General features: G+C 40.9%; 2 protein-coding genes across 3 annotated transcripts in view; one reads left to right on the forward strand and one right to left on the reverse strand.

Annotated features, from left to right (window-relative positions):
* Positions 1-12398, reverse strand: part of WASHC4 (WASH complex subunit 4) — a 39806-nt gene extending 27408 nt beyond the window's left edge. Inside the window, exons 1-7 of the mRNA XM_021386928.1 lie at positions 12249-12398; positions 7999-8138; positions 6899-6952; positions 6695-6760; positions 6496-6541; positions 4066-4133; positions 1221-1303 (exon numbers count right to left, since the gene is read on the reverse strand). Coding sequence (XP_021242603.1) covers positions 1221-1303; positions 4066-4133; positions 6496-6541; positions 6695-6760; positions 6899-6952; positions 7999-8138; positions 12249-12309 — 518 coding nt within the window. The 5' untranslated portion in view covers positions 12310-12398. The remainder of the gene's footprint in view (positions 1-1220; positions 1304-4065; positions 4134-6495; positions 6542-6694; positions 6761-6898; positions 6953-7998; positions 8139-12248) is intronic.
* Positions 19162-26716, forward strand: part of ALDH1L2 (aldehyde dehydrogenase 1 family member L2) — a 29646-nt gene continuing 22091 nt past the window's right edge. The window contains exons 1-2 of one of the 2 annotated variants that reach the window (XM_021386952.1): positions 19162-19298; positions 24682-24823. In XM_021386952.1, the coding sequence (XP_021242627.1) occupies positions 19248-19298; positions 24682-24823 (193 nt within the window). In that variant the 5' untranslated portion in view covers positions 19162-19247. The remainder of the gene's footprint in view (positions 19299-24681; positions 24824-26716) is intronic. The other variant, XM_021386962.1, reaches the window with a different exon arrangement.

Genomic DNA, 26716 nt, shown 5'->3' on the forward strand with positions numbered 1-26716 from the left:
TTTGAACATATGTTCATAACATACATTTTTCTTCACTTATACAGTAGCTTCAGAAAATAAGATAAGCCTCCAAATACAATTAAAGAACATGTAAAATGTGTGCTATGATCAAGTTACGTACTGCGGTTTTGAATTAAGGCGTGTAACTGGTTTAAACCACTGATTTCATTCACTGCACAGGTATTATCAGCAAATCCCAATTCAGTTATGCTAACAACAAGTAGTCTTGATGCAGTCTTGTGGCTCAAAAGTACAAAATCACCTTACACATCTAACTAAGCCATAATCAAGCCACACAACTAGCCTTTCTCACTCAGCACTATACAGAAAGTCTATCTTGTGCTGCAGTGTAAGACAAAAACGCAAACAACAAATACAACTGAGCATTATGCTAATCTATGTGGGGAGAAAAAAATAAGAGATAACAGAAGGGCTCTTGATCTTGAAAGCTAAACTCAACAATTCGACTCAGGGCTCATCTCTCCTTTCAGTAGAGGAACTAAGCACAACCCTCACTAAGCTCAACATCACGTGTTAAAACCACGGTTGTTCCATGAGGAATATATACCATGATTGGCAACATCCAAACAACAAGCCATCTCATCCATTGTATCTTTTACCTAAAGATTGTAATTAATGTTGAATACTAAAGAATAAAGCAGTGATCTCATAGATACTACAGATTCCTTCGTGCAAGTTACTTGGGGCTCTCTCAGACACGTCAAAACATCACTGCAAGCACAAAGGCATAAAGTCACATGGCAAGTGACAGTAATTTGTTTGCCAATATCAGTTCAGCCACCAAATTTAAGAAAACCACACACTTAAACATTAGATTGCGAAAGTGATCTGATTTTTAAGCTTTGGAAGCTACTGGTATCTACTATAGCAGTCAAAAGGAAGAATCTCTCAGAGTGAGGCTGGAAGAGTAACAAGATTTCTTGAACATCAAGACTAAGAGCCTCAGTCAGTCTATCGGTCTATTTAAAAGATAATAAACAACACAACACTTGCATCTCATTTAACAAGAGCTCCAACTTTTCTGAAAATAAAATATACTTCAAAAACGGGTAATGAAGCCCAAACTTGTGCAACGAAGCATTCTCTGTATCTCTAGGTAATAATATCCCGAAAATAACGAAGCCTTAGGCAGAACTTTTATATTGTGTACATTTTTAAACTACATAAAAAGCAATATAGAATCTCAGGGAATAATTTACTTGTTGCTGGTGTAGAGAACAGCCAACTGATGCACTACATTCACTACCACTTCGTAACATCGGGTAACAAAGCAAGACAGCTCCTGAAATACAAGAAAATAAGAAGCGCATATATGTTTAGCCTCTCCTTATGCATAACAACATTACTTCCAAAATACAGAACACAAACCACCGAACTTGCAAGCTTAAGCTGCAACTACATCCCTAATCCAAGTCAGTGGACAGACCTACGACAGGATGGAAAACATTATCCTAGTAATTAACAACTCTGAAAAAGGATTTGGGTTTAAGACAAGAGGTTACTGCACAATGCTCCCAGTATATCCTGAAGTACTGAAGTACCAATCTGCACTTTTAGACAGAGAAAAGATTATTGTAGAAAACACTTGCATCTAGCTTGTTTTTACAAGCTAGATACTGATACCAAAATATCATATTTGATGCTCAGGGCCACACTTAAAAAGCTTACTGGGTCTTTGAGAAGGTATGGAAAAAAGTCACCCCTCGGGAGCTCAACATGCTTTAAATATCTTGCTGTAAGTTTTTTAAGGGTTCCATTTATTAGAGACGTTGAGAAGAGACTTAACAACAGTGTCCAGGTACCTTTGGAGGGAATATCCAAATATCCTTGACAGCAAAGGCTGTGCCTTTTCCCACTAGCTTCACTAGTCACACTCTGGAAGCCAGTGACAGACAAATTCAAATTAGAAATTAACACAGAGGAGGGGCCCATGCGTACTGTAACAGCGATCAGCCACAGAATGCTGTCTTCAAAGAAAAAATTAAAAATAAGACTGCCTTTGAGAGGCACACTCAAGCAAAGCAGAACTTGAGCTCAGTTACATTGTAAAAGAAGACTAAAAAGAGCTCAACTCCGATTAAAAAAAAATCTTAATTTCTATAATGGATTTTAACAAGGTGTTCCTTGGGAAATGGGGTAAATGAATCTGAGTTTCCCTCAACCACAAATAGTATTTGCTTATTAATTCATCCTGTAATCCAATCAGCGAGAAGCCTGCATGGGATGAGTCTGGCCAGTCAGCACACAGATGGCTCCCAAGCAGACAGCCCACACAGGCTAGCAGCCAGCCTGCTGTTCTTGCCAGAAGAGAGGCTAACAGCTGAATTCTGTCTTTCTCTCCATCAAAAATAGATCTTATTTGGGTTTCTGCCTTCTATTAGTCACCAGTTTTCATAAAACACGAAAGTGTCATTTTTTCTTATACTTGTATTGCTCTATCAAATGCAGCTGAAACGAGCCAACAGACTCCAGAAGAGCAGATTAATAGACAATTGAGATCATGTTTCCTCAGGAAAGTGCACCAGCTGCCTCTTTAAAAGTTCCAGGCAATGGTCCAATTTAACAGCATTTTATCAGCTACCTAATACAGACAATTGTCAGTTTGTCAGAGTTCTTCAAACACAGTGCATTCTGCAAGATCAAGGCTACCTGCTAGTGTTTCACAGAATTAATTTGGTAATTTGTTTAAGTGTTTTTACATAGCAAATTTTAGTTAATTAAGTTGTAAAGGTACCTCAGAGTGCAGAGAATATTTAACTCAAAGAGTGCCAGTAAACCAGTAGGTTGGTGTTAGCTCTGTGGGAACATTTCATCTCTTTTGTAGTCTTTGTTCATGTTTTTACACTGCCCTCAGGAAAATGTTTATGACGTTGACCTTAACAGCATTTTCCAGTCAATGGGCATATGCCAGTTACTGCTGAGTGGGTTCAGAACAACACAACAGGTGAAAAAGACTCAAAAGGAACAAAAAGTTTTCCTCATAGCTTTATCCAAACCAACATAGTCAGCATAGGTAACCTTCCCTTTGGGACAATGTCCCGTGTCTGCCTGCTTTCCCATGTTCAGCATTCAACAAGCCACATAACACACACACAAAGTGGGGTCACAAGTAAGACTGCTGTATTTGTGCAGCATTTCAACTATAAATACACTCAACAGGATAGAACCCATAACTAACTGGACATGGGCACGGGAAGAGAAGTTGAGAAGCAACTTCCTATGGCATTCAACCTATCAATGACTCAGTAAATAAGCACTGCCATGATAGTGTAGAGCAAGAAAAGGAATTTTAACAACAACTCATTTAAGTATTCTAAGTTTCCTGTATCTCTCCACTTATACTTTATTACAGAAATACTGAATAAAAATACATTTATGGAATAAAAGTCACTTAAGCTATAATAAAGAAAAAGAAATTCCACAGTAAAACAAAATCTAAGATCACAGGAAATCCTCAGAAGAAACAGACCCTGTTTTCAAGTGAAATATACTCATAGCAAGCAAACTGTGTGCAAAATGAATGTTCTTCCCTGAAAGCTTGAGCGAGGCACAGTTTTTTTTTTCCCCACAGGTACACACTTCAGTTTCACCTCCTAACAGCTACACAAGAGTGTATGAACCATTAACTCATGCCCAGTTTTCAATGAAAACTTGCTAATCGAAACTGTAAGAACAGAAATCCTTGACCTCACCATCAAACGGAACAACCCCAATTTGTACTCTTACTGAAATTTACTTAAGAAATTCTAATTTCCTTGGACTAAGATTACACTAATCATAATCTATCCTCTCATTAGTCTTCCAGAGGTTTAGACTAGTATAAACAACAACAAAAGCTCAACATCGGTAGATGACCAAACCAAGTTAAATAGCTGTGTTGTAAGTGAACTGTGATTGCAAGAGATGAGCAGGCAAAACATATTAATGGTATCAAATGACTGCTGTGCCTTTCAGCAAGATGCAGGCAGGATACTGAAGACTTCACAATCCACTTTGCAAATAAAATTAACACTATAATTGCTGTCAAAAATAAAGATACTCTACCTGCAAGAAGGAAACAAATCTTCCCATCTGTATTTGACAATCTCCTTCCACCATGCTGGAATCTGTGGCTTCAAAGACAAAGATCTGTCACTACTTTAAAAAGCCTGTGTTAGAGCTATTCATTACACACTGGAGCTCGCTCTCCAAATCATTTGTTTGTCATACAAATTCAGCACACAACTACAAGCCTACTGGTAGAACTTTAAAAGCTTCTATTTTGCTTCCTAAGGTAGAATTATTTTTAAGTCCATTTCCCAACAGAATTAGATTGCTTATAAGCTATGCATAAAGCAGGAAAGAAGTTTCCATCACATGCAAGAAAATAAATACAAAACTTAATTCCTTAAAGGGTATATCTTATGTAACTTTATACCAGTTTCCATTCAAAAAAGTTTGTAAAAGCAAGGTATTTATATTGCAAGGAATGTGTCCTGGTATAGTTATAAACAGAAAGAATATAATACATCATAAATCAACAGAAAAACCCATGTAGCATACAGTTTCCTCAATAAATTGATTTTTATTTTCCTATATACTATCCAGCTTAAAATAATTGGCTCTCACCTTAGGTCCAAAGTACTACATGTGTGACAAAGTACACTAATCAGACACAATGAGATTCAGCAATCACGACACCAATGTCAAATTCTTTTGGACGTTTAGAGAGGTGATTTTTCAACCCATACAAGGAAACTTCTAAATTACATTTACTTTACAATTTCTGATCTTCATAAAAATGTTCCTTTCGAACAGCAACCAAAGTCTAAACGAGCCTTTATAACTCCATTCCAATTTTTGCCCTGGAGCTCCATTTAAATACTGCATCCTTCCCCTTTACGCTTTCTAAGCAACTTTTCCTCTCTTGAAATTAGCAGACGATCCAAAAGGTAATCCAACGAGCTGAAGCTCCTACAGTAATCCTAGTCACTTAGAGGATAAGATGAAAAATGTTTCTTGCTATATAGAGAAGGCAAAAGCCACATGGCATTTCTCTGTTCAATTTCAGCCATCCTTGACACTGCAGCTTTACTAGCTCTTCCAAGTAAGCAAGGCAGTTGTTATCAAAGCATATGCTACCAGGTGGGAGCAGAGAATTTTATTTTTGTATCCCCACCCAACCCACAGAAGGTTGATCTCTCAGTTTCTCCCATTCTCAAGCATTCTGAGTGGAACACTCAAGCAGGAACAAACTGCTGCTGTAGTATAGCAATTGGACACAGTATGACTTTTCTCATGCTAGAGATGCAAAGTTTTGAGGGACCCCCTACTATCATTCTGACAGCAGAGCACTTTCAGATATTAAAAGGCATGTTTTTGTTTTTTTTTGACATTCCTTAACTGAACCACAACAGGCATCTTATGAAGCCCTTAGAAGAACTTAAACAGTTGCTGCCTCCAAGATTTCATATTCCCCAATACTGCTGTCACAATCAAGGCTCTTGAAAAAGCTTTAAAAAGAGCTGTTTTTACAGGGCTATTCTGAATGCAGCATGCCTTCTTTTGTCTCACATTTATAAAGCAGCAAATAAAGTTAGGTGACATCCCCATTTCAGAAATACACTTGAGTCCTCAGGACAAAGGTACGTGCTTACTCTTTAACATAGAAGCTTAAGACCTTCAGATGAGTTACCAGTTAGATTCTATGACAAAATGCAATGAAATTTCTGAAATGGCTTTCACTCACTTTTGTCCCTGGATTATGTCATTGTTTAAGTGGCAGTATGAGCTACTTCATTTAAAGCACAGAAGACGACATTAGCAAGATTGTGGTTTCTCCTGGAACAACTATGATCCCAAGATTAAAGTGCTCAAGATTTGGTCAAAGGTATTATTAAGTTTCATTGTTTTACTACAGTCAGGTTGCAAATTTATGGTTTTACTACAATCAACTACAACTACTGTAAAAAGCAGTCCTAATATGAAGTAAGTTGGTTTAGGATAACGTGTTTACAAGTGAAACACTGGTATTCAATGCCATACTTAGAAAAACAGCTGCTACAATACATAAACTCAGGTTTCCGTACACCTAAGCACCCAATATAATCTCATTAAAAAAGAAGCCAAGATGTTTACTGAAAAAGTCATGATGAATTTCAAAAGCACTGCTTTCATACATCTCATGCATTCTCCCACTATCTTCGCTTAAAGGTCATCTGCCTGAAAAAAGTCCATACTGCCTACTTCTCATGTACGTCATGCTGCAACAAATCTTCCCATTCACAGAACAACACTTAGTGCAGACAATCAGGCTTTAGAAGTAAGTCTTAATGCCATCTCTATTATCGTAAAGTCCATCATTTTGTGTTCATCATTTAACGATACAGTGAAAGCATGCATCTCTAATACAAAATTAGACTTTCTACAGCATTTAATACAATCGGAAGCAATAAGGTAAAACTACAAACTTATCCAGTAAAGGCAGCTACTTACCTCCTTCTCCGTAAAACAGGAGGCCATTATAAAATTTTGTTTCTGCCTATCAACAGAAACAGAAATTTGTCTTATTTATTAAAAGCGATAATGCTACAAGAATTATTTAGACAGTATACCATTATATCTTGTTTATGTGAAATAATAAATCTTTATCAGTTTGCCAATCTTTCATACACATAATTAAAGCTGAACGTACCTCATATTTTAACTTCTTGATTTCACAGCAAAGGGCAGCGTACACAGTTATTACTTTGTTTAGAACCTAGGCTCAAAAAAAGCAGATTACCAACAGGAAACTACAGCAAATAAAAATCTTACAGAGCATTTTTCAAGTTTAAAATTGATCGGTTTTAGCTAGAACAACTTTTTTTTCCTCCTTTTTTAATCATAAAGCACTTACCTTGTTTTCTGTCTTTATGAGCTCCAGTAGAGAGGACTGCTCATATGGCAAAAGCTAAAATTGATTAAAACAAACAAACAAAAGCTTTAGAAAACACTCATCAAAACCACATTTAAGCAACTAGGGAAGCAGTGTAATTTTTTGCAGTTTAATCTCAAGTAAGATCAGTAATAAGAGCCAGTAACAGCACATTACCAGCAAGCTGTGCTGCACGAAACCTTCTCTTTGCACATTTATGCAGAAAGGGAAATGTCTAGCTATGCTACATAGGATTTACATCAATTTACTCTTAAAACTTGGAATGCAAAAACATGATCATTATGGAGAACGCAGAACAGAACTACTCAGGAAACCTAGAACAAATTAAAAATCCCAAAGGCAGGAAACAGGAGGCATGGTGCGTATCTACATGCAGGCACTGAGCTGCTGTACTGAAGTCAGCCATGAGGCTGACTAGGTCACATACACTCAGCACTATAGTGGCCTCACATGTAATTTGAGTAGACAGAGGACTGATTGAGACTACATCTTCTGCACATATACGTTCCATATAGTAACAACATTTAAAAGTTCTTCTCATTTTTATGTCCAAGTTCAGTGAAGAAAAAAAATTCATGCTCTGCAGAGGACAGAAAACTTATGACCAAGGAATAAAACACTTCTGGAAGAAGACAAATAATGTGCATTTTAATTTTCTAAATAATATATATATTTTAAAGGTCATTAAATCAATGCACAACTTTAAGTATACACACAGTTCACTCTGCAGCCCTATAACTACCAGAGAGGTCCTCTAGAACCCCCAGCCTCCCTCTAAATAAAAAGACTCACAGGGAAGAAGTTTGCTGGAGTAACTATACACTGTTTTAACTTCCACTAGTATCTGAAAGACTGGAAAGCAATAATGTGAAATAATCTTTTCTTGTGGTATGCACCCATTTATTAATTATTTGATAATTAACACAGTATCAGATAGGCTTCTCGAACACAAAAATCAACATTTTAAAAGCACAAAGGCAAGAAGCTTTCACTTCTCAGGTTTGAAAGGAAGAAATAATGAGGAAAATAACAGCTTCAATGTGTATTAAATATATGAAGACCTTTAAAGCAATAGGATCAAGACTGAAGTCCCAAACATCTCCAATAGAGTCATCCAAAGCATCTTCAATTCTCTTCAGCTGAGACGCGTACTCCTCAAGAAATTTTCCATAATTCTTCAACTGCACTTCAGCATGGATTTCTGAGAATACATAACATTGATACAGTTATATAAAACACTCAGTAAACTTGAATATACCAAAGTTCATTAATGCTTTAATCTGTTGCTATTTAGCTAGCAGTACTGCATTCCGCATTTTGGTGCGCCATTTTCTTCTTGAAACGACTGCACCTTTGTAATACAAAGTTCTTATTTGTTTTAAAAATCAATCACCCAACTCAGTGTCCATTTCAAATAAACCCCAGATATGAAAGACTAATAAACATTTAAGAGGCTTACAAAAATTATGAAGTTTACGTTTATTTTCAAACTAAGATCTTAACAAACCTAACTACCACACCAAGTTGCAGAGCAAAGAATTGACTGATTAAATTGCAGCATGGCAGGTGATCTTACCCATCAGCTGAGCCAGGCTATATACAATGATAATAGAAATCTGAGGCACTAGGTCTGATCCTTTTGGCCTGAGTAGCAGTTGTATGGGAAGCAATCTGTCTTCTACTCTCTCCCTATTACCTCTTTCTAAGTCAACAGGGCATTATACTGGAAGCTGATGGTTTTCAATCAATCCCACCACATTAGAACTCGCTAGTTTCCAGCACAATTTTTTTTTCTGCTTAGCACCTGAACATGGAAATGCACAGTTGTTCTGCCACTGTTAGTTCCAAGTAGCTTCTTATGTTCAAAAGGAAACATTCAGCCGGTCAAATACCAAGAGTAGTGGTATGAATTAGTACAGCAAGTCTAAAGACAACTGATCCACTTAAGTTTCATTCACTCCATCCTGATATTTTTTCTTCCCACAGTAAAGCACACACACGCAAAAAAAAGAAATACACAATCACTGACTTAGTTGCACAATCTGAACCACGGAAAGAGTGATCACAGCTCCAGACTTCCACACTTAGTAAGGAACTACAATCCTTTTTCACCCGATGACTGAACTGTCTTCCCCTTGATTTGACTGTACATCTAAAAACTTAAAATCTTTTGTTATTTGTTGAAAATAAGATTACCATTAAAATAAATAAATCAAATAATCTAAGTTAGCTGAATAACTCAACTTTGCCAAAACATGAAGACAACTCTGCAGACAGCAATCTTTTTAGCTTATGTAGCAGAATACATGCCCTTTTCACATTTTAGCAAGTAGGCTGTGACAAAAGCTAAAAAATCTTTTTATTTTGCAGGTTTAACCTCCTACTCATCTAAGTTGCCTATAACTGAGACAAATGGTAGTTGATGACTACTTCAGTCAAACAGTGTTGCTGAATCAATTATCCTTTAGATGTGTTTTAGAGGAAGAAGAAATATGCCTGGAGAAGCACCCCAGTCAAGTACGGGGAGGAATGGACAAAGACAAATGAAGAGTCAAAAAAGAGACGGACTGTGCACTGGGGAGTTGAGACTGAGGAGAAATGGGTGCAGTGAAGAATAAATTATCCTCAACTAATTCAAAGCTCCTACTTTGAAACCAGCAGCAATGCAATTGCAAAGCCTACCCAAGATGCGCGGTGAGCCATACCACACTAAGTTCTGCTGTAGTGCTGTTGGGCTCTACCTGTCTTGATGGTGCACAGGCACCATCAAAATAAGGAGACTGAATTTCACACGAACAGATAAGCAGTAAGTGAACAGAACACTCTTTATCAGCAGTATGCGCATCAGACACTGATTTGCAGCCCATGTGTTGTATCATCATATTTTTCTATTCCACCAATTCACCTCACCTTCCAAATTCCTCCTAGCACATCTTCTAGAAGCCCTGATGCATTAAAGCAATAAAACCCTGATGGATGCAGAGCCCTGCAGAACAGAGCTTAACCAGCCATCACAGCAGCTGCAGTACTTTACTGTTAGAGGATGCTGTAGAGCATGGAAACTTAAATTCTTGAAGCACGCTGCGGTATTCCCTCCGGTCCCTTCTCTCTTTACACAAAAGGCAAAGCTAAGAGCAGAGAAATTACAGAAAGAGGTATTGGGACTGTATAGGAAGAACAGAAAAAGCGAACAAATCATAGAAGAGTAAGAAACAGGCACTGCTGTTCAAATCAATTCCCTCAACTAAACAGACAGCATATCTCAAGAAATCTCACAGCAGCACTCTCCCAAAGACCCACAAACCATTACCTTTCCAGCAGCCAAAAGATGCATGTGAACCATGTTACAGCTCAGCATAGCTGATAATAGGTATTGACAAAACTAAGCATGGCCAAACATCAATGTGCAACCTCATACTGATTCTGTACAAAAAAATAAAAGGCAAGCGTGAATAATTTATCACCTTTTCTCTAAAGCAGATATGAGTGAAAACTATTAGCGAACCAGCTACAGATAGACTTGAATTGATAATAATGGCTTCTAGCTGGGGGGAGCTTTCTAACATGCTTTTTCCTTCTCCTAAACAAACTGGATTACATGCAAGAAGAAAAACAAATCACAGATATTTTCTTTTTCTTCCAAGCAACAGACCTACTTCACAAGGCATAGCTGTTTGCAATGAAGTTTAATTTAGTTTCTCCTCAGGTGATAAAATGAAAGCTTTACAACTGGAACAGCATGAGGACATACTGAGCAGCATAAAACCTCTAACTTCATCTAATCTTCTTCCATGAAGTCAGCAATGTCAATACTTTGGCAATTCATTGCCACAGCGGGATTTGCAAATGTGATGTCAATAAAAACCTGGGACAAAGATGTAAACTGGGCTTCCACAGTATCCTATTTCCTCAGTTAAGAGCATGGTGATTTCTAAAAGCTTGCGATACAAGTACAGAATGAAGACTGACAAAACAAAGCAATGCTTTTTTTTCCAAGTGACAATTTTTGTTTTGTTTTTCCTTGAAAGTTGCATACCGTACTGTGAACAGCTTTGCCACTGTTCACAGTCAAGACGGTGGTAGTAGAGCACATCATGCCATAGAATTGTTGAGTTGGAAGGCACCCTTAAAGGCCATCTAGTCCAGCCCCCCACTGCCATGAACAGGGACACCCACAGCTAGATAACGGTGCCCAGAGTCCCTCCAGCCTGACCTTGGAGGTCTCCAGGGATGGGGCATCCACCACCTCTCTAGGCAACCTGTGCCAGTGCTTCACTACCCTTACTGAAAAAACTTTTTCCTTATATCCAGTCCAAATCTCCTCTCTTTTAGTTTGAAACCGTTTTCTCTTGTCCTGTCACAGCAGCCCCTGCTAATGAGTCTGTCACCTTCTTTCTTACAGCCCCCCCTTTAGATACTGAAAGGATGTTGGGTGATGTTCTCCTGACTGAATGTAATGCCACGATCAAATCTCACAGAGATCTGATATTTTGAACAGAAACCACACTTTGCATTTCATGGCTTGAGAGCTGCCAAAGACCTCAGCTCAGGAAAGCTTCAGTTTCCACCAAAAAGACAGAGTAACGAATATATTATTAATGGCACCATCCTGAGGTAACGCTGTATGTGAAACAGCTGGTCCACGAGTGACACATTTTCACAGCAACACCTGGTGTCATTAATCTGGCAGAGTTCAGCATACAGCGTGTATCCCAGTGTGACTAACATACACCTTCTCTGTTTAGGAAGTAGGTCAGCTCCACAGGCAGAGAACACATGGATTTTGATGGGGCACACGCACCCACTGACAGAGCTCCGCACCGCAAGGTCTGGCGTATGTATTTTCTAAAGGTGAAACAGAAAGAGAACACCCAGCTCCATGCCAAACAGCCTTCATCGGCAGAAGGCACACACAACGTACTGACCCAGCACGCTGCCTCTGCCTCCCCGCGGGATGCTGCACACGCGTGGGCCCCCAGAGGTGACCGGGAGGGGCCGAAGCAGCAGCCCACCCCCACCCCAAGCACCCACCGACAGCCACTAAGGGGAGCACGGGGCAGGGCCCGGCCTGAGCGCGGTGGCCACAGAGGGAAGGAGGCGGCGGGCAGAGGGCAGGGGCCCGGAGAAGGGCCGGCCCCGCTCAGCTCCCACGGCTGCTTCCTCCTCTTCCTCACTGCCCGCCTCCCGCGACAGGAGCTCGGGGCAGGCGGGGGTCTCCCCAGCCCGCTCCCTGCAGCCCCATTCCGCCCTCACACCCGCCGCACGTCCAGCCACAGCCCCAGCCCGGCCCTCCCGCCTCCCTCGCGCTCACTCTGCGAGCCGTCATCGAGTCGGTCGAACTCCCACTCCGGGGAGAGGGTCTCCAGCGCCATGGCAGCGCCGCGCCCGCCTCCCCTGACTCAGGCGCACGAGACTTCCTGCCCTGCGCCGCGCCGCACGCTGGGAAATGGAGGCGGAGGGGTGGAGGGGCGCCGGGACTCCGGGAGGAGGCGGGGTGGAGGTGGGGGGAGAAGCTAGCGTCAGCGCTGTAATCACCTCACTCTCATTCAGGGCGCTGGTAATGTCAGTTAGAGGATAAAAGAAGTAAAAGCACTTAGGATGACAAGGGAAGCGCCGCAGGGGCCGTTAGCAGTGCCCGCAGCGATGACTTCACCTCAGCACAGTCTGTACCATCAGCAGAAACGGAAACGGCTCTAAAAGTGGTGTGGGAGCATCAGCAGTTTCATGGGGGTGAGAGCAGCAGAAATAGCAGTTCCAGGGAGAGATGGATCGGTAATTGCAGATCGTCCATTAGAGCTAGCTCTGTAATGCAGCCAGTCTGAAAATAGCACTACTGCATTTGTTTTCTGGTGGTAAGGAATCTGCCTTTTGCCAAATCGGTTAATTCTAAAGGTCTTTCTAGGGAACCAGGATCTGGCTGGTGTGCTTGTTCTTGTCAGTGAGTTTTTACCTCATTTAAAGCACATTTCAAGAGGTCAACCTAGGTCTGAGAAAGAAGAGATGAAATTCAATATTTTGAGAAATCATATGAAAAATGTTCAGGATATATTCTTTTCTTTAACTTTTTTTTCAGTTCTGTTTAATGTTTCAGATGACACCAAGTTGGGAGGAAGCATTGATCTGCCTGAGGGTAGGAAGACTCTACAGAGGGATCTGGACAGGCTGGATGGATGGGCTGAGGCCAGTTGTATGGGCTTCAACAAGACCAAGCACTGGGTCCTGCGCTTTGGTCACAACAACCCCATGCAATGCTACCGGCCTGGGGCAGAGCGGCTGGAAAGCTGTGTAGAGGAAGAGGATTTGGGGGTATTAGTGGACAGCTGGCTGAACATGAGCCAGCTGTGTGCCCAGGTGCCAAGAAGGCCAATGGCATCCTGGCTTGTATCAGAAGCAGTGCAGCCAGCAGGAGCAGAGAAGTGACTGTCCCTCTGTACTCAGCACTGGTAAGGCCATACCTGGTGTGCTGTGTTCATTTTTGAGCCTCTTACTACTAGAAAGACATTGAGGCCCTGGAGCGTGTCCAGAGAAGGGCGAAGGAGCTGTGAGGGATCTGGAGCACAAGTATTAATGGGGATTGGCTGAGGAAACTGGGGTTGTTCAGTCTGGTGAAGAGGAGGCTCAGGGGTGACCTTATTGCTCTCTACAGAAACCTGAAAGGAGGTTGTAGTAAGGAGGCGGTTGGCCTCATCTCCCAGGTAACAACAAAAGGATGAGAGGGAATGGCTTCAGGTTGCACCAGGGAAGGCTCAGGATGAAAAATTTCTTAGAAAGAATGGTGCTGCACTGGCACAGGCTGCCGAGGGAGGTGGTAGAGTCACCATCCCTGAAGGTGTTCCAGAACCGTGTGGATGTGGCACTGAGGGATGTGGTCAGTGGGCACGGTAGGGATGGGCTGGCAGTAGGACTAGATGATCTTAGAGGTCTTTCCAACCTTTATGATTCTGTGATTCTATGATCGTACCCCAAGCACATCTGCTCTACTCACAGGCTTCTGTGTGAGCTTAAGCTGTTTACATGGGGCTTTTAAGTCCCTAGAAATGTAATTGTGCAGGATGTTGGCAGCGGGCAGTGCACATACGTATCTCTGGGGACATAAGTGTCACACAAAATGAAGTCACAGTTTATGCTTGACTTCAGAGATGGCATTCTGTCTACAGCCATACAGATGCAGCTTTTACTGAACTCAGTAGAGCAGCCATATATATATTTGAAGGCAAGGTAAGTCCTTTAGTTTTGGAAAGCAAAACAGTAGAAAAAAAATTGCTACAATCATTATCTGCTTTTTTTTGGAAACAAAATACTGTTTCTTTCTTTGGAAAACTGCACATAAATGGTTTGTCAGACTACTTTAAAAGTATTTTTTTTTTTCCTCTCTTAGAAAAGCGTATCCTTGTACTACCTTCAGGGTGTAGCTGAAGAGCTGGCAGTCGGAAGGGTCCTCCCTTCCCACAGCTGAAATGAATTCATAAAGAGTAAAATACTGTAAGGATGGTTATTGCAAGGTTGTGAGATAACCAACACTAAGCTGTTGGTTCGTTTCCACAATGGCTACACTGCTCTGGGGTAACCATAGTATAAACCTTGCAAGCCTTATTTTGATTATGGGAAAAGTAAAGTATTTGAGAATGAAAATTGTTGGAATAATGCATTTCTTAGAAAGGAGCAGGAGGCTGCATAACCCAAAAAATCACAGCCTCAAACAAGTACACCAGTTAAATTTTATGATGGCGTTTATGTGATTATTTGACTAATTGATTTTCTTGCGCCTCGCTAGGTGGCAGTGTTTGTTGCCTACACTGTGGTTCTTTACCTCAATCCGAGCTGCTGCTATAATTTCTATTTCTTCTTACTTGAACTTTATCCTGAAGCCTGTTGTTTTAGTGACAGCAAGTGTATCTCAACTCTGATTGATAGATTTACTCTGCTGAGTTCTCAGTGAATGGCTTTATGCTGTTTGCACAAGTGAAAGTACTGACAGATTTTATAAGCATCTTTTCTGAAAGTCAGGTAACAGGGTTTTCATGTGTGCTAGAAAGTTTTTATTTAGTACAAGCTTATAAGAAGTTGCCAGGATTGCTCAAGTAGCTGTTAATATCTTTAGAAATTACAGCAGTCAGAAAAATCTTTAGGCTTTATTTAGTACAGATATTCCTGGAAATCTGAATATTATTTGAAGAGCTGCACCGTTGAGAAAGCAATCATTTCTTTTCAACAGACCAAAATGATCAGGAAAGTAAAATTTCTTATTGGACTTGCCCTAAGAATTGAGTCTTATATAGATCTGCACGAGCTGAAATCACTCATTATACCTGTGCACTATAAAGGGCTGGAGGGAGATTAAAGTCCAAAATACAGGAGAATTAACTTGGTACTATGATTGTTTTATTTATGCATCTAGTTATCTATAAATTGGTAAATCAACACAGGCTTGACTGAGTGAGGCACTGAGCTTTTTTATTTTTCCTTTGGAACACAGAATCATAGAGTCACCCGAGTTGGAAGGGACCCATGAGGATCATCAAGTCCAACTCCTGGCTCCACTAATACAGTTACATGGTATTTTTCACAGCATTTTTATGATGTTTGGTAGTTCAGTAGAAACCTTGATACTGCAAGTAGGAGCCATTTGATTTTTAAAAAAATGGTGAAAAGCATCCATAGAAAACATTGCTTCTAGTGTATGTGGGCACAGCTTCAGCAAGGTTAGTAGAATTGTAGTTAATTACAGGAGAAGGAATTTGGCTTGCTGGATCTGCAGGAATCCAGCTATTCTATACATTCCTTGTCTGTGGAACATTTAATGCTCAACTCTACGAATATTTTAAGTAAAATAAAGTTCTTGCTCAGTTTTTATGGCAGGATTCCCAGAAAATATTTACTATCTGAGATTTTCTCTTTGCAACTGTGATCCACAAAGATAATGCCAACTTTTCCAAAAGTAGTTTCTAGCCAATTGTATGGAATTTGAGAGCCTTCCAATTAAACGTACGAGTAAGGCATCTGAACATGATAATTCTTTCTACTGCTTAAATTGGTAAAATAATTCTCTTTCTTCATCAAATATATGCTGTTTTGTTATTCTGGAAAAATTTAATGTTAAGCATATGGTTTTAAGGGGTTGTCTAGATGGCAGAAAATTTGTATCAGAAGGCTGTGAAAGCCTCACTAGAAATCACATGGGTTTCTATCCTGAGATTAATTTAAGGCTGAAATGGAAAAAAAAATAAATCAAGTTTTGTATATAAATATTGCAGAGAGAAAAGAAGAAATAGAAGTTTCTTGTGCTGGTGAGTGGCAAAACAAGAAAAGCTGCTGCTATACAAAATTTGAGTTGAAACTTGTCATGCAATTAACATAGTTTGGGAATAACCAGTACAAAGCCTCAATTTATTTTTTTAATCTCTTAGTCTTTCAAAGTGGATGAACTGTAAAGTACTCTTGAGGAATGTGAGTCTGAACTAGGACCAAATGTTTCTTCATTATGAAAAGCCCCATCAAGGCTGATTTTCAGAGACAAAAAGCCTATACAGAGCTAGTTTAGCCAATTACTAAATCCCAGGGTATGATTTTCAAAAGAAAACAACTTCTGGAAGATTGAGCAGTTTCCCAAGCACTTCAGTACGTGCGTGTACTCAGTGTGCTGTGGAACACAGCCTTCGCAGTAGTCTTGCCAATTCTTGATTATATCTTTAAAGACACTCTAAAAACAGAGTAACTTCTGCTTTACAGTGATCATATTATGTTCAACTGGATTCGGTTTAACAGCTGCTCTGTACATTTCTGCACATAGAAACACATTTTGCTTTGTGAGCATGCTGTTGGACAAGCAAGTTTAACTTTGGAATAATATTTGTGTATCGCATTATTATATGTATTGTCCTTTCTGTTTGTGTCCCTTGCTGACATATATCACTAGAAAAGTTGAGAATGGAAATCAATTGGGTTAGGGGGAAGGCCATGCTGGAAATGTTATTACGAATAATAGCAATTTTTTTCAAAGTTAAATTTTGGATTTAAGAACCAGGGACCAGAACTGGAAGAAAGAAATCAAGAGAAAAAAACTCAGTGTTTAAAATGTGCACCAAATCAACTGCAAAAATCTACACTGATATCATCAGAGCTAGGATCCCTCCCTGGATTAACAAGAAATTTTGATGATTTGCAAGTTACTATTGCTCATTCTGAGACAGGTCAATGTAATCATTTTCCAGGTGACAAAAAAGCCCTGTGATTTGAATTGGCTATGAATGTTTATACTGATTCCTGAAATTCTATATGGTCAGTTTACTAAGCGGGTTTTAAAAGCCCTTGTGTTTGAGTTCATCAACTCTGATCACAAGTAAGAAGCGGATGGTATGCAGATACCATAGTTGCATGTGATTTAATATCTCCTTCTCCCTGTTTGTTCCCTTGCCCCTCTTCATTACTACAAAATCTAAAGTAGGTCTTAAATCCTACTGCCCTGCTATTCTTTATACTGTGATTCTAATGACAAAGGACACCTTCTTCAGTGATTTTTCCCTTTTGTTGTATTGTCTATGCTGTGGGAGGTATAAGGAATAGAGCCGTAAGTCATTACAAATTGCTTATCTAGGAATACCAGGTATTTTGCTGTAAAGCTGCAGGTCAGCTGCTCAATGCCAAGTGTATGGTATTGTAGTTGGAGAGCATTTTGGATCATGAACCAAGATCTGGAATCTTACAAACTTTGGCAGTGTTTGAATCCAGTTCCAAACTTTGCGGTATGGGGGTGTTTTTCATGCCAGTGTTTACAGTAGAAATTCTTTACGCTCTGTTGTATGGAATTTGCATAACTTGATCTAGAATTACTGTGCATCATTCTTTTCAAACCCTTAGGACCAAAGATACTAGAAAAGGAATCACTTGTATAAACATGTTCTTCCTTATAGTGGGACCTTTTGATGAATTCTGCTAGTCTGGCCAATTTAGTTTTCAATGTATCCGAGCAAAAGAACGCCCTAATTCCCTCAGTTAACTGTTGCATCATCTATTAAGTCACCACATACTCTGAATGAAGGCATCATGAGAAGAAACTTCAGTAAAGTTGGCAAAGTATTCTACTGGGTTTTTCACCCTAAAGAAAAGGAAGTATAGGAACTGACCAGAAGCTCTCAGAGTTGAATTTTCACTGCAAGATCAAAGTCTCTTGTGGTTTGTTCTAATTACTGTTTGTATGGATTCCATTTCATGTCACCTATTCACCATGTCTTGAGTAAAGGACAGGCATTCAGAGGGATCTGGACAGGCTGGGTGGATGGGAGGCCAGTTGTATGGGCTTCAACAAGACGAAGCACTGGGTCCTGCGCTTTGGTCACAACAACCCCATGCAATGCTACAGGCCTGGGGCAGAGCGGCTGGAAAGCTGTGTAGAGGAAGAGGATTTGGGGGTATTAGTGGACAGCTGGCTGAACATGAGACAGCTGTGTGCCCAGGTGCCAAGAAGGCCAATGGCATCCTGGCTTGTATCAGAAGCAGTGCAGTCAGCAGGAGCAGAGAAGTGACTGTCCCTCTGTACTCAGCACTGGTAAGGCCATACCTGGTGTGCTGTGTTCATTTTTGAGCCTCTCACTACCAGAAGGACATTGAGGCCCTGGAGCGTGTCCAGAGAAGGGCGAAGGAGCTGTGAGGGGTCTGGAGCACAAGTATTAATGGGGATTGGCTGAGGAAACTGGGGTTGTTCAGTCTGGAGAAGAGGAGGCTCAGGGGTGACCTTATTGCTCTCTACAAAAACCTGAAAGGAGGCTGTGGCGAGGTGGGGCTCAGCTTCTTCTTCCAGATAACACTGAGTGCACAAGAGGGAATGGCTTCAGGTTGCACCAGGGAAGGCTCAGGCTGAATATTATGGAAAATTTCCTCTTAGAAAGAATGGTGCTGCACTGGCACAGGCTGCCCAGGGAGGTGGTGAAGTCTCCGTCCCTGGAGGTGTTCTTGAACCGTGTGGATGTGGCACTGAGGGACACAGTTAGTGGGGATAGGCTGACAGTAGGACTAGATGATCTTAGAGGCATCTTCCAACCTTAATAATTCTAGGATTCTACCTGCAACAAGAAGAGGTTGTCACGGCTTGCGAACGACACAGAACCCCTCACTGCCCCCTGCGGCTGCCCGCTGCTGCCCGGACAGTGGCGGCAGGTGCGGGGCTGCCCCGCTGCCGCCGTGCCGCACCCCGGGCGGGGCCGCGCCGCCGCGGCGGGGCCGCAGGAGCTGGCCGGGCGCCATCGGCGCGGGTTGCGTCAGACGAGGCGCTCCGCCGGGTCGGAGCGTCGCTCGCCCGACCGCGCTCCGCAAGATGCTGCGGGCGGCCCCGCGGCTGCTGCGGACCGTCTGCACGAGCTCCGCGGTGAGCGGGGCGGGGGACGACGGCGGCCGGGGCCGGGCCGAGCCGAGCCGTGGCGGGCGGGGGTCGAGGATGATGCGCGTCCTCGCTGCCGGGGGGTTGTACGGCGCGTACGGGCGCGGGGCGGGCGAGAGGTTTCGGTAGGCACCGGGGCAGCATCCCGCCCGGCTCTCAGGCATCAGATGGGCGCCGCAGGGATGCGGCTGGCGGGAGCCGGTCGGCCCCGGGCCCGGCCTGGCGGGAGCCTGTGGCTGCCACCTCGCCCCGGGCGGGGGACTGTTCTCGTGGCCGTGGCTCTGCCTCACGGCCTAAGTGCCTCCGCGGCCCCTGGCTCAGGTTCTTACAGTTCCGAGCGCTTGCTCCGAGCTGTTCTCTACGTCCTCCTCAGTATGTGGACCGTACAAATGCCCCGAAGTGCCCTGCCCGGTCCAAATTGTCCAGATGCTTAGGTCTGGCAAGCTGAGGCTGGGGTTCTTTCCTGGAGAGCGCTCTGTGTTTTGTGCTTGCTCGGTTTAGTGCAAGGACAGCAGCCCTCTTAAGGGCTCTGCATGGAAAGCTCAGAATAAAGAGAGCGAAGACGAAATGCAGTCAGCACGGCCAACAGATGAGAATGAATGACTGCTGTGAGCCCGTAGATGTGTAATGGGAGGGAGGGAGGCCCTACGCTCAGATTCTATTTAAAGGCACTGGAATTTAGCACATGCAGGGGATCCTCAGCAGAAATCCCGATGTAGTGCTGCTTTCAAAGGAAGCGCAATTTTGAATTCATCTTGACAAGATGCAGCATATTGAAATATTTACTAGCTTCACTGCATTCTTATAGAGAATAAATAAAATATTGCAATCTTTTTGGTAGCTTTACAGTCAAAGTAGCAGTTATTAAACATTCACCTTCAATAAATTTGATTAAAAATTGATAACCCATTACATGGGTATGCACACGTATGGGAGACAGTAACAGAAAATGATTTTTAATTATGAAATAAATATTCTTCTAGACAAAAGTTTTGTAGCATTAGACTCTCAGGAAAGAAGAATGTGTAACTCTTGGACTTGTCTCCCAGTTTTAAGAAGTAGAATTTGACAGAACAGTTACCAGCATTTGTTTGGCTGCTTCTCTATGCAGTGCTGAACTCAAAAACAACAGAATTATGGTAGAGTGAGCACCAACTTATCTTTTGGGAGCACTGTCGTATTAACCCCATTGTCCTGTGATTACTGAACTAACAGAAGAAAGGCCAGATCTCTCCAAACCACCTGAGCTCCATTGTTTCCCATAAGTAGGAATTGGGCATCCTTGCAGAAATAAAGCAAGAAGTGATTATATGTGACTATTAACTTTCCCATGAAAATAAAAGTGTCTAGTGATGAATATCATATATCCACAGTGTGCCAGGGAACTGCAAACAAAATCCGATATAACTCCTAATGTTGCTGACAGAAACAGTGACAAGTTTGTTTTTTGGATGTGCCAGTGATAATGCAGTGGTAATCCATCACCTTATTCAACAACATTGTTTTGGTGTTCTTTAAAGAGGTCCTTTCTGCAGCTTTATGGTGAATGGTACCGATGGTATCCTGCCCCAAATATGCCATTTCTGTAAGAAAGAAAAAGCAGTTTGGTAAGAAAGAAAACACCAAACTGCTTTCTTTTTCTGTGTAATTTTATAGAACTTTATAGTTTTAATTGGGTGTTTTGTTCATACTAAATTCTTCAAAAGGGATTTTCCACTTTCACAGGTCTAGCTCATCTTAGGTAAAAGTGCTTGGGGAGAATTTCCAAAGTAAGATAGGAGCTGGCTATTAGATTTTTTGCAGTGAATCAATTATCATTTTTCAAATAAGACAAAAAATGAAGGACTGAATTTGTGGTCTGATCATGCAAGACCTTCCACATATAGGATTTCTTCCCCTGAGCCCAACAGACTTGTGAGTTTGGCTCCCGCTTTCTGCTGATGACAGAGCATGTGTTAAGGTGAGACAAGCAAACTGCCACGTCTAAGCCAGATGTTAATAACAGTCACACAATGCACACGTACCATTCGTTGGAGAAGTAACTGAGGAATCACCAGTCATAGCCCAATTGCAAGACCCATCCTGCAGTTGAATTCAGTTTCCATCTGAGTAACTTTCTATGCACGCGAGACAGCAGAGTTGATTTCTTGCCGGGCTGATCTTTTTGTGCAATCCCATTAAGAAATAGAGCTTTCTGAGCCCATCTACAGTCTTAACTCCTCAGCCTTTCGGTGACTATGTTCTCTATACTTCTCACCATTTCTTGACTTAGCTCCACAATTAACATGAATTAAGCAAGTGTAACTTAACATAGTGAAAAGATGTTGATTTACAGCAACCTATGACTTGGAACTGGAACTGGTATGCAGTTCCATGTAACGTGATAGTTGGACTTCTTCACAGGGAAACATGAACTAAGAGTTAAGTTTAGGAATATGGATTACATGTGCTACATGTTTCATGAATAAATGGAGAGAAAGTTGCTCTTATAGTGATGGTAAATTTGGACTGTAAATTGCAAGAAGATTGCCAAGTATCAAAAAAGCAATAGAGTATAGTAGCGAGTAAAACTAATTTAGAATGGAGGTTGAATACATCTGTAAAAGCAATTGTACTACACAGCCATTTGTGATGGCAGAGAACTGGATTTTAACTAAGCAGAGAACTTCCAGTCTTGTGTTCTGAGAGATGTTAACAGAAGGATGAAAGTAGAAGTAACTCATATCTGGACTATCTTTAATATTTCTCATTGTACTGGTTGGGCTCCCGCTGTAAATTGGCTCTGTACAGAGATCAGAGGATTTCCTACCATGCCAAACATGTTCAGTGAGCTAGCACATTTATCTTTCCCCGTATTGCCTGTTACACTTAAAATAACTAAACAATTAGGAAAATGTGATGACTGATTTTGATAAGGCAGCAGTGTTTCTGTTGTAAAAGTAAAAATATTGGTCATAAAGCACTGGTTATACAGTCTGCTTGCATCCTCTGGGCCTTGCCAGATAAAAATTGCAAGGTTAACTTGTGCTCTTTGAAATTCAGAACAGGGACTTGTCTTTACTAATGTCATCGAAATAGTGGATGTATTTTAGGCATTACCACCAACTTTGCAGCACTGGTTAGGAATACCAATGTCACCGGTCTCCCAAAGGATTTCTACCATCCAGCTGTAAAAATCTATTTTGCAACAGCCCGAGATATGTTCACCTCTGCAATTATTTATTACTACTCCAATTGCAAGCATGCTGACTAATGCTGTAGTACAGGGAAGTTTGGCTATGCAGCTTCATTCTGATGGAAGATACTGCCTTTGGACAAATAGTTACTGCCTACTGCTTTATATAAAAATGGTATGCATAAAATAACAAGATTGCTTCCATGTTCTTGTAGTGGAACCTTCTGTTTTGTAATGCCCTTTCTCTGAGGCCATCTGCAGAACTAAAACAGCTTGAAAACAGCAAGATTCATCCATAGTATTTCAAATGTGAAATGAATTGTGATCAAATGGATTGTAGTTTTGAGTAACCTGTTTCTCAGGACATTTGTCATATGATCTGATGAGCAATCCAGACTGTTTAGTATCCAGTCGATAACCCACTTTGTCAAGGTATACTTATGTCCCAGCCTTCATAAGAAGGGGAAGAGAGGAAGGAGAAAAAGGTGTAAGTGTCAACATACAGCACTAATACCAGTGGTTAAAATATTCAGACAGTGCTTCGATTCCTATTTATCCTTCCAAGCTTGTGGCATCTAGTGAGCCATTCAGAAAAAAAATGGCAGTCAAAGTCCAGTTGGGAAAGACAAAGGTAAGGATGAAGATGAGGATGTGGATTTATATTCCACCTTTCATTCAGGCCTCCTAAGAAAAAGCCTGAGTCTTTAATGGTCTGAGTCCAGGAGTAGTTTCTGTCAGATTCAACTTTGGGGGAGGCAAGTTATTTTGTTTGTTCTATGTGAAGCTTTCCTTCCTAGCCAGGTCTGCTAGTCCGTTTGTTTTTTAAAAGTTGAAAAATGCAAAGGAAGCACTTGCAGGGGCAGTCCCACCCTCTGCTCATTCTTGCACCCTGCTGGACCTGCATTAGGGCTCATGGTGGTACAAAGAACTAGATCTGTGAGTAGATCCAGTTAAGAATTAGCTGTGTTTTGTCGGGTCAGTGTCCACCTGTCTCAGTACCCTCAGGAACGCTTGTGCAGGAAGGAAGCAAGGAGGCATATGTGAGGAGGTTCGTTGGATTGTAGATGTGGCACTAAGGGGCAAGGCTTAGTGATGGAATTTTGTAGGTCAGGTTGATGTTGGACTTGAATCTGGAAGGTCTTTTCCAATCTAGATGATTCTGTGATTCTACAAGATCTTGGGTTATGTTGAAGAGCATGACAGTGTATTTGTAGAGTTCACAGTAAAATTCAGTTCCTCTTGGAACAGTTTCAAAGTTGAAGCAGATTCACTGAATCTGGGCCACTTTTCTTTGCTCTTCATGTTTACATAAGTGCTACATCTAGCCCAGAAAACGTATGCTGTGCTTTAGCTGGCATGTTTTCCAGAAAGGGACAAATTGAAATTAGAGTGTCCTCAAAGCTGGAATTCTGCAGAAGACTGCTCTTTAGATTTTGAGGAGTCTAAAGGAATTAGTACTTTTCTCAGGGTTTGAGAGCTTAAATAAAGTAGCAGTAGGTGATTTTCCAATATCATAGTAGTGTCACTACTCTCACTCCCCTGAAAATCAGAAATTGGAGCAGCTCTTGGTATCTGCTTAGTCTGAAGAAGCTTAAAAGCTTGTATCCGCTGAACTTAGAAGCAGACACGGAAGGCTGGGAAAGTCCAGCGAAGGCACTGAGTATTTAGCAGTGTTGCCTTGTGGAGGGATCAAATGAAAGATCACTGCCTTTAACTTGGTAGGAACAATGCAAGCTTGTCTTCTTTGTGTATCTGTGTTAACCACAAATTATATGCTACCATTTAATTATGGGCAATTAGAGGGCATGTTCCAGGCACCAAAGTTATACCAAGAGAAAACGTTTTATGTACTTGTTTCAAAAATGTTTTTTCATTTCATGTCATATCTTATGGCTAGGAGTAAGATAATGGAGCCTGCTATACCGCTTGTAGCAAGCAGTGAGTCTGTCTAATGAAAATTATGGGAAACCAATATACAGAAACGTAGTATCTGATGATACTTTATGCTCAGTGTGGTCTCACGGAACTAAACATTGCCTGTTGCTTATCTAAAAAACTGATTGCTTTTCCTTCAAATGAAGAAAGATTATTCCATGATAAATCAAAACTAATGCTAAAAGAGCAAAAGAGAAACATAAGCAGCAACATAAATACTTTGCATCCTATAACATGGTTTGTTTTAATTCGTTTCATCAGGCATACCAGCATAAGCTAAAGCTAGCCCTTATAGGTCAAAGTATTTTTGGACAAGAAGTTTATAACAAGCTGAGGAAAGAGGGCCACAAAGTTGTGGGAGTTTTCACTGTGCCTGACAAGAATGGACAAGCTGATCCTTTGGGTAAGTGTACTTAATCTAAATGCTGACGTTACAGGCATACATAACAAACTTGCCTTGCGGTGAGAAGATGTCTATATGGGAGTGACTTGCATATATTGCCTTTGATACATTGGGTTCAGCACAAGAACTATGCTTAAATGAAAACACAAGTCCCAGAGCTGGTTTCACCTTGATAATTAGTGAGTATTTAAAAATTGGTTCTAGCTATGCAAGGCCATATGCAATGATATTTTTTTTAACAATAAATTAATCTAGGTACCTTATTTGAATGTACACGTAGAGGTACCATCCTGAACTAGATCTGTATCTTAACAATAATCAAAATATGTAAAAGCAGGTTTGAGGAGCAGTCCAATAGTCTTGATTAGCTCCTGACTTAACAGGATGTATTAGCATCCTGTTCAGAAGGACCAGCATATAGTTGCTGAGCCTGCACTCAAGCACAAATGTCTGTCACCTGTTCCATGGTGCTGTCTGGGACACTCAAGGCTTGGAGCCAAGACTGTTTATCCTTGGCTTTCTGCCCTTTCTGACAAGCTTGTATGCAGCAGTATACCTGCAGAGCCTATTTCTCTTCCATTTGGACTAAGGAAAACTCATTGGAAAGGGTAGAGAAGGCTTTGCTCTTTCTTTTTACATTGCCAAGATTTTGTGAACTTTCTAAGCAGTTGCTGTAGAATTATTCAGAATTGAACTCATACAGGAGAACACAGCATGGTGAAGAAGCTGCTTTGAAGTCATTATCTGAATTGTAAATTTCTCTTATTTTTCAGGGCCACAAAAATGGTGAGTTAATAGGATTAACAAATGCTAAGAAAGTACTTACCTTTATGCATTAACAGAAATTAAAACTACATTCCATGAGCTGTCTCAAATGACTTTTTTTCTGTTCGGCTCCTGACATGTTTTTACAGAATGAGGGAAGAATCAAATGTAGATTTTTCTTACTTGGTCTGCGGCACTCCCAGATGTCTCTTGAGTTTGTTGCATTCTATAACCTCATTAAAAGAATTAATCATACATTGGAAACATTATAGGAGATACCTATTAGTTTAGAAAAAGACAATGTAACTATCCAGCTGTGGAAGCATACCATAATAGTTGGTTGCATTATACAAACTATTATTATACAGTTTTGATACTAGCAGATGTAACTCAACAAATCTTCCACTGATTTCCATCATGACCATTTTAATTGAGCTGTAGAATGTGGCTTTCCTAAGACTTCATTGTTTTTTTACTTTCTGATGATCCAAACAACTTAAGTCACAAATGAAATTCTCTAATGTTTCTATATCCTCATTCAGCTATGATTTTTATTTCTAAAAGCAATTCCAGTGCATGCTAACTTCCAAAGCGCTGTATGGAATGATACTTCAGTAAGTATTTACTTAAGACCTAAGTTAACTGGCTAATGATGTTTCAGGTCAAACTCAAAATTCAATTTCAGAAATGAAAAAGAGGAAGGAAATCCAGGAAGTGTTTAGAAATAGAAGTCAAATTAGGTAAAATTTCTTTATTCCCTTTTCTTCCTATTACAGATCCAGCTAAACTGATGTAGGGATTGACTGTACTGTCTTCTCTGTGATGGTCTGTTAAGCAGATGTACAGTGGAGTTCATCAAACATCTGAAGATTCTGTCTGCAGTAATGCAGTTGCTTTTTCTCACCCTTGAGCCAAATTCTTGGTGTAGCTGCGTGTCTCACAGATAAATGGGAGCATATCCAGAAAGCATCAGTAAACAGAATATTGAAGAAATGACTGAAGGCTGCTAACATCTGTAATTATTTGAACCACATGGCAAATTGCTGCTGACACAAGCACGTAATTGTAATCACATACAAATGTGAAATGTAAAATTAAGTTCTGCTGAACCAGTTGCAGGCAAATGTA

The sequence above is a fragment of the Numida meleagris genome, chromosome 1 (genome assembly GCF_002078875.1).
Source record: "Numida meleagris isolate 19003 breed g44 Domestic line chromosome 1, NumMel1.0, whole genome shotgun sequence".
NCBI classification, from domain to species: Eukaryota; Metazoa; Chordata; class Aves; order Galliformes; family Numididae; genus Numida; species Numida meleagris.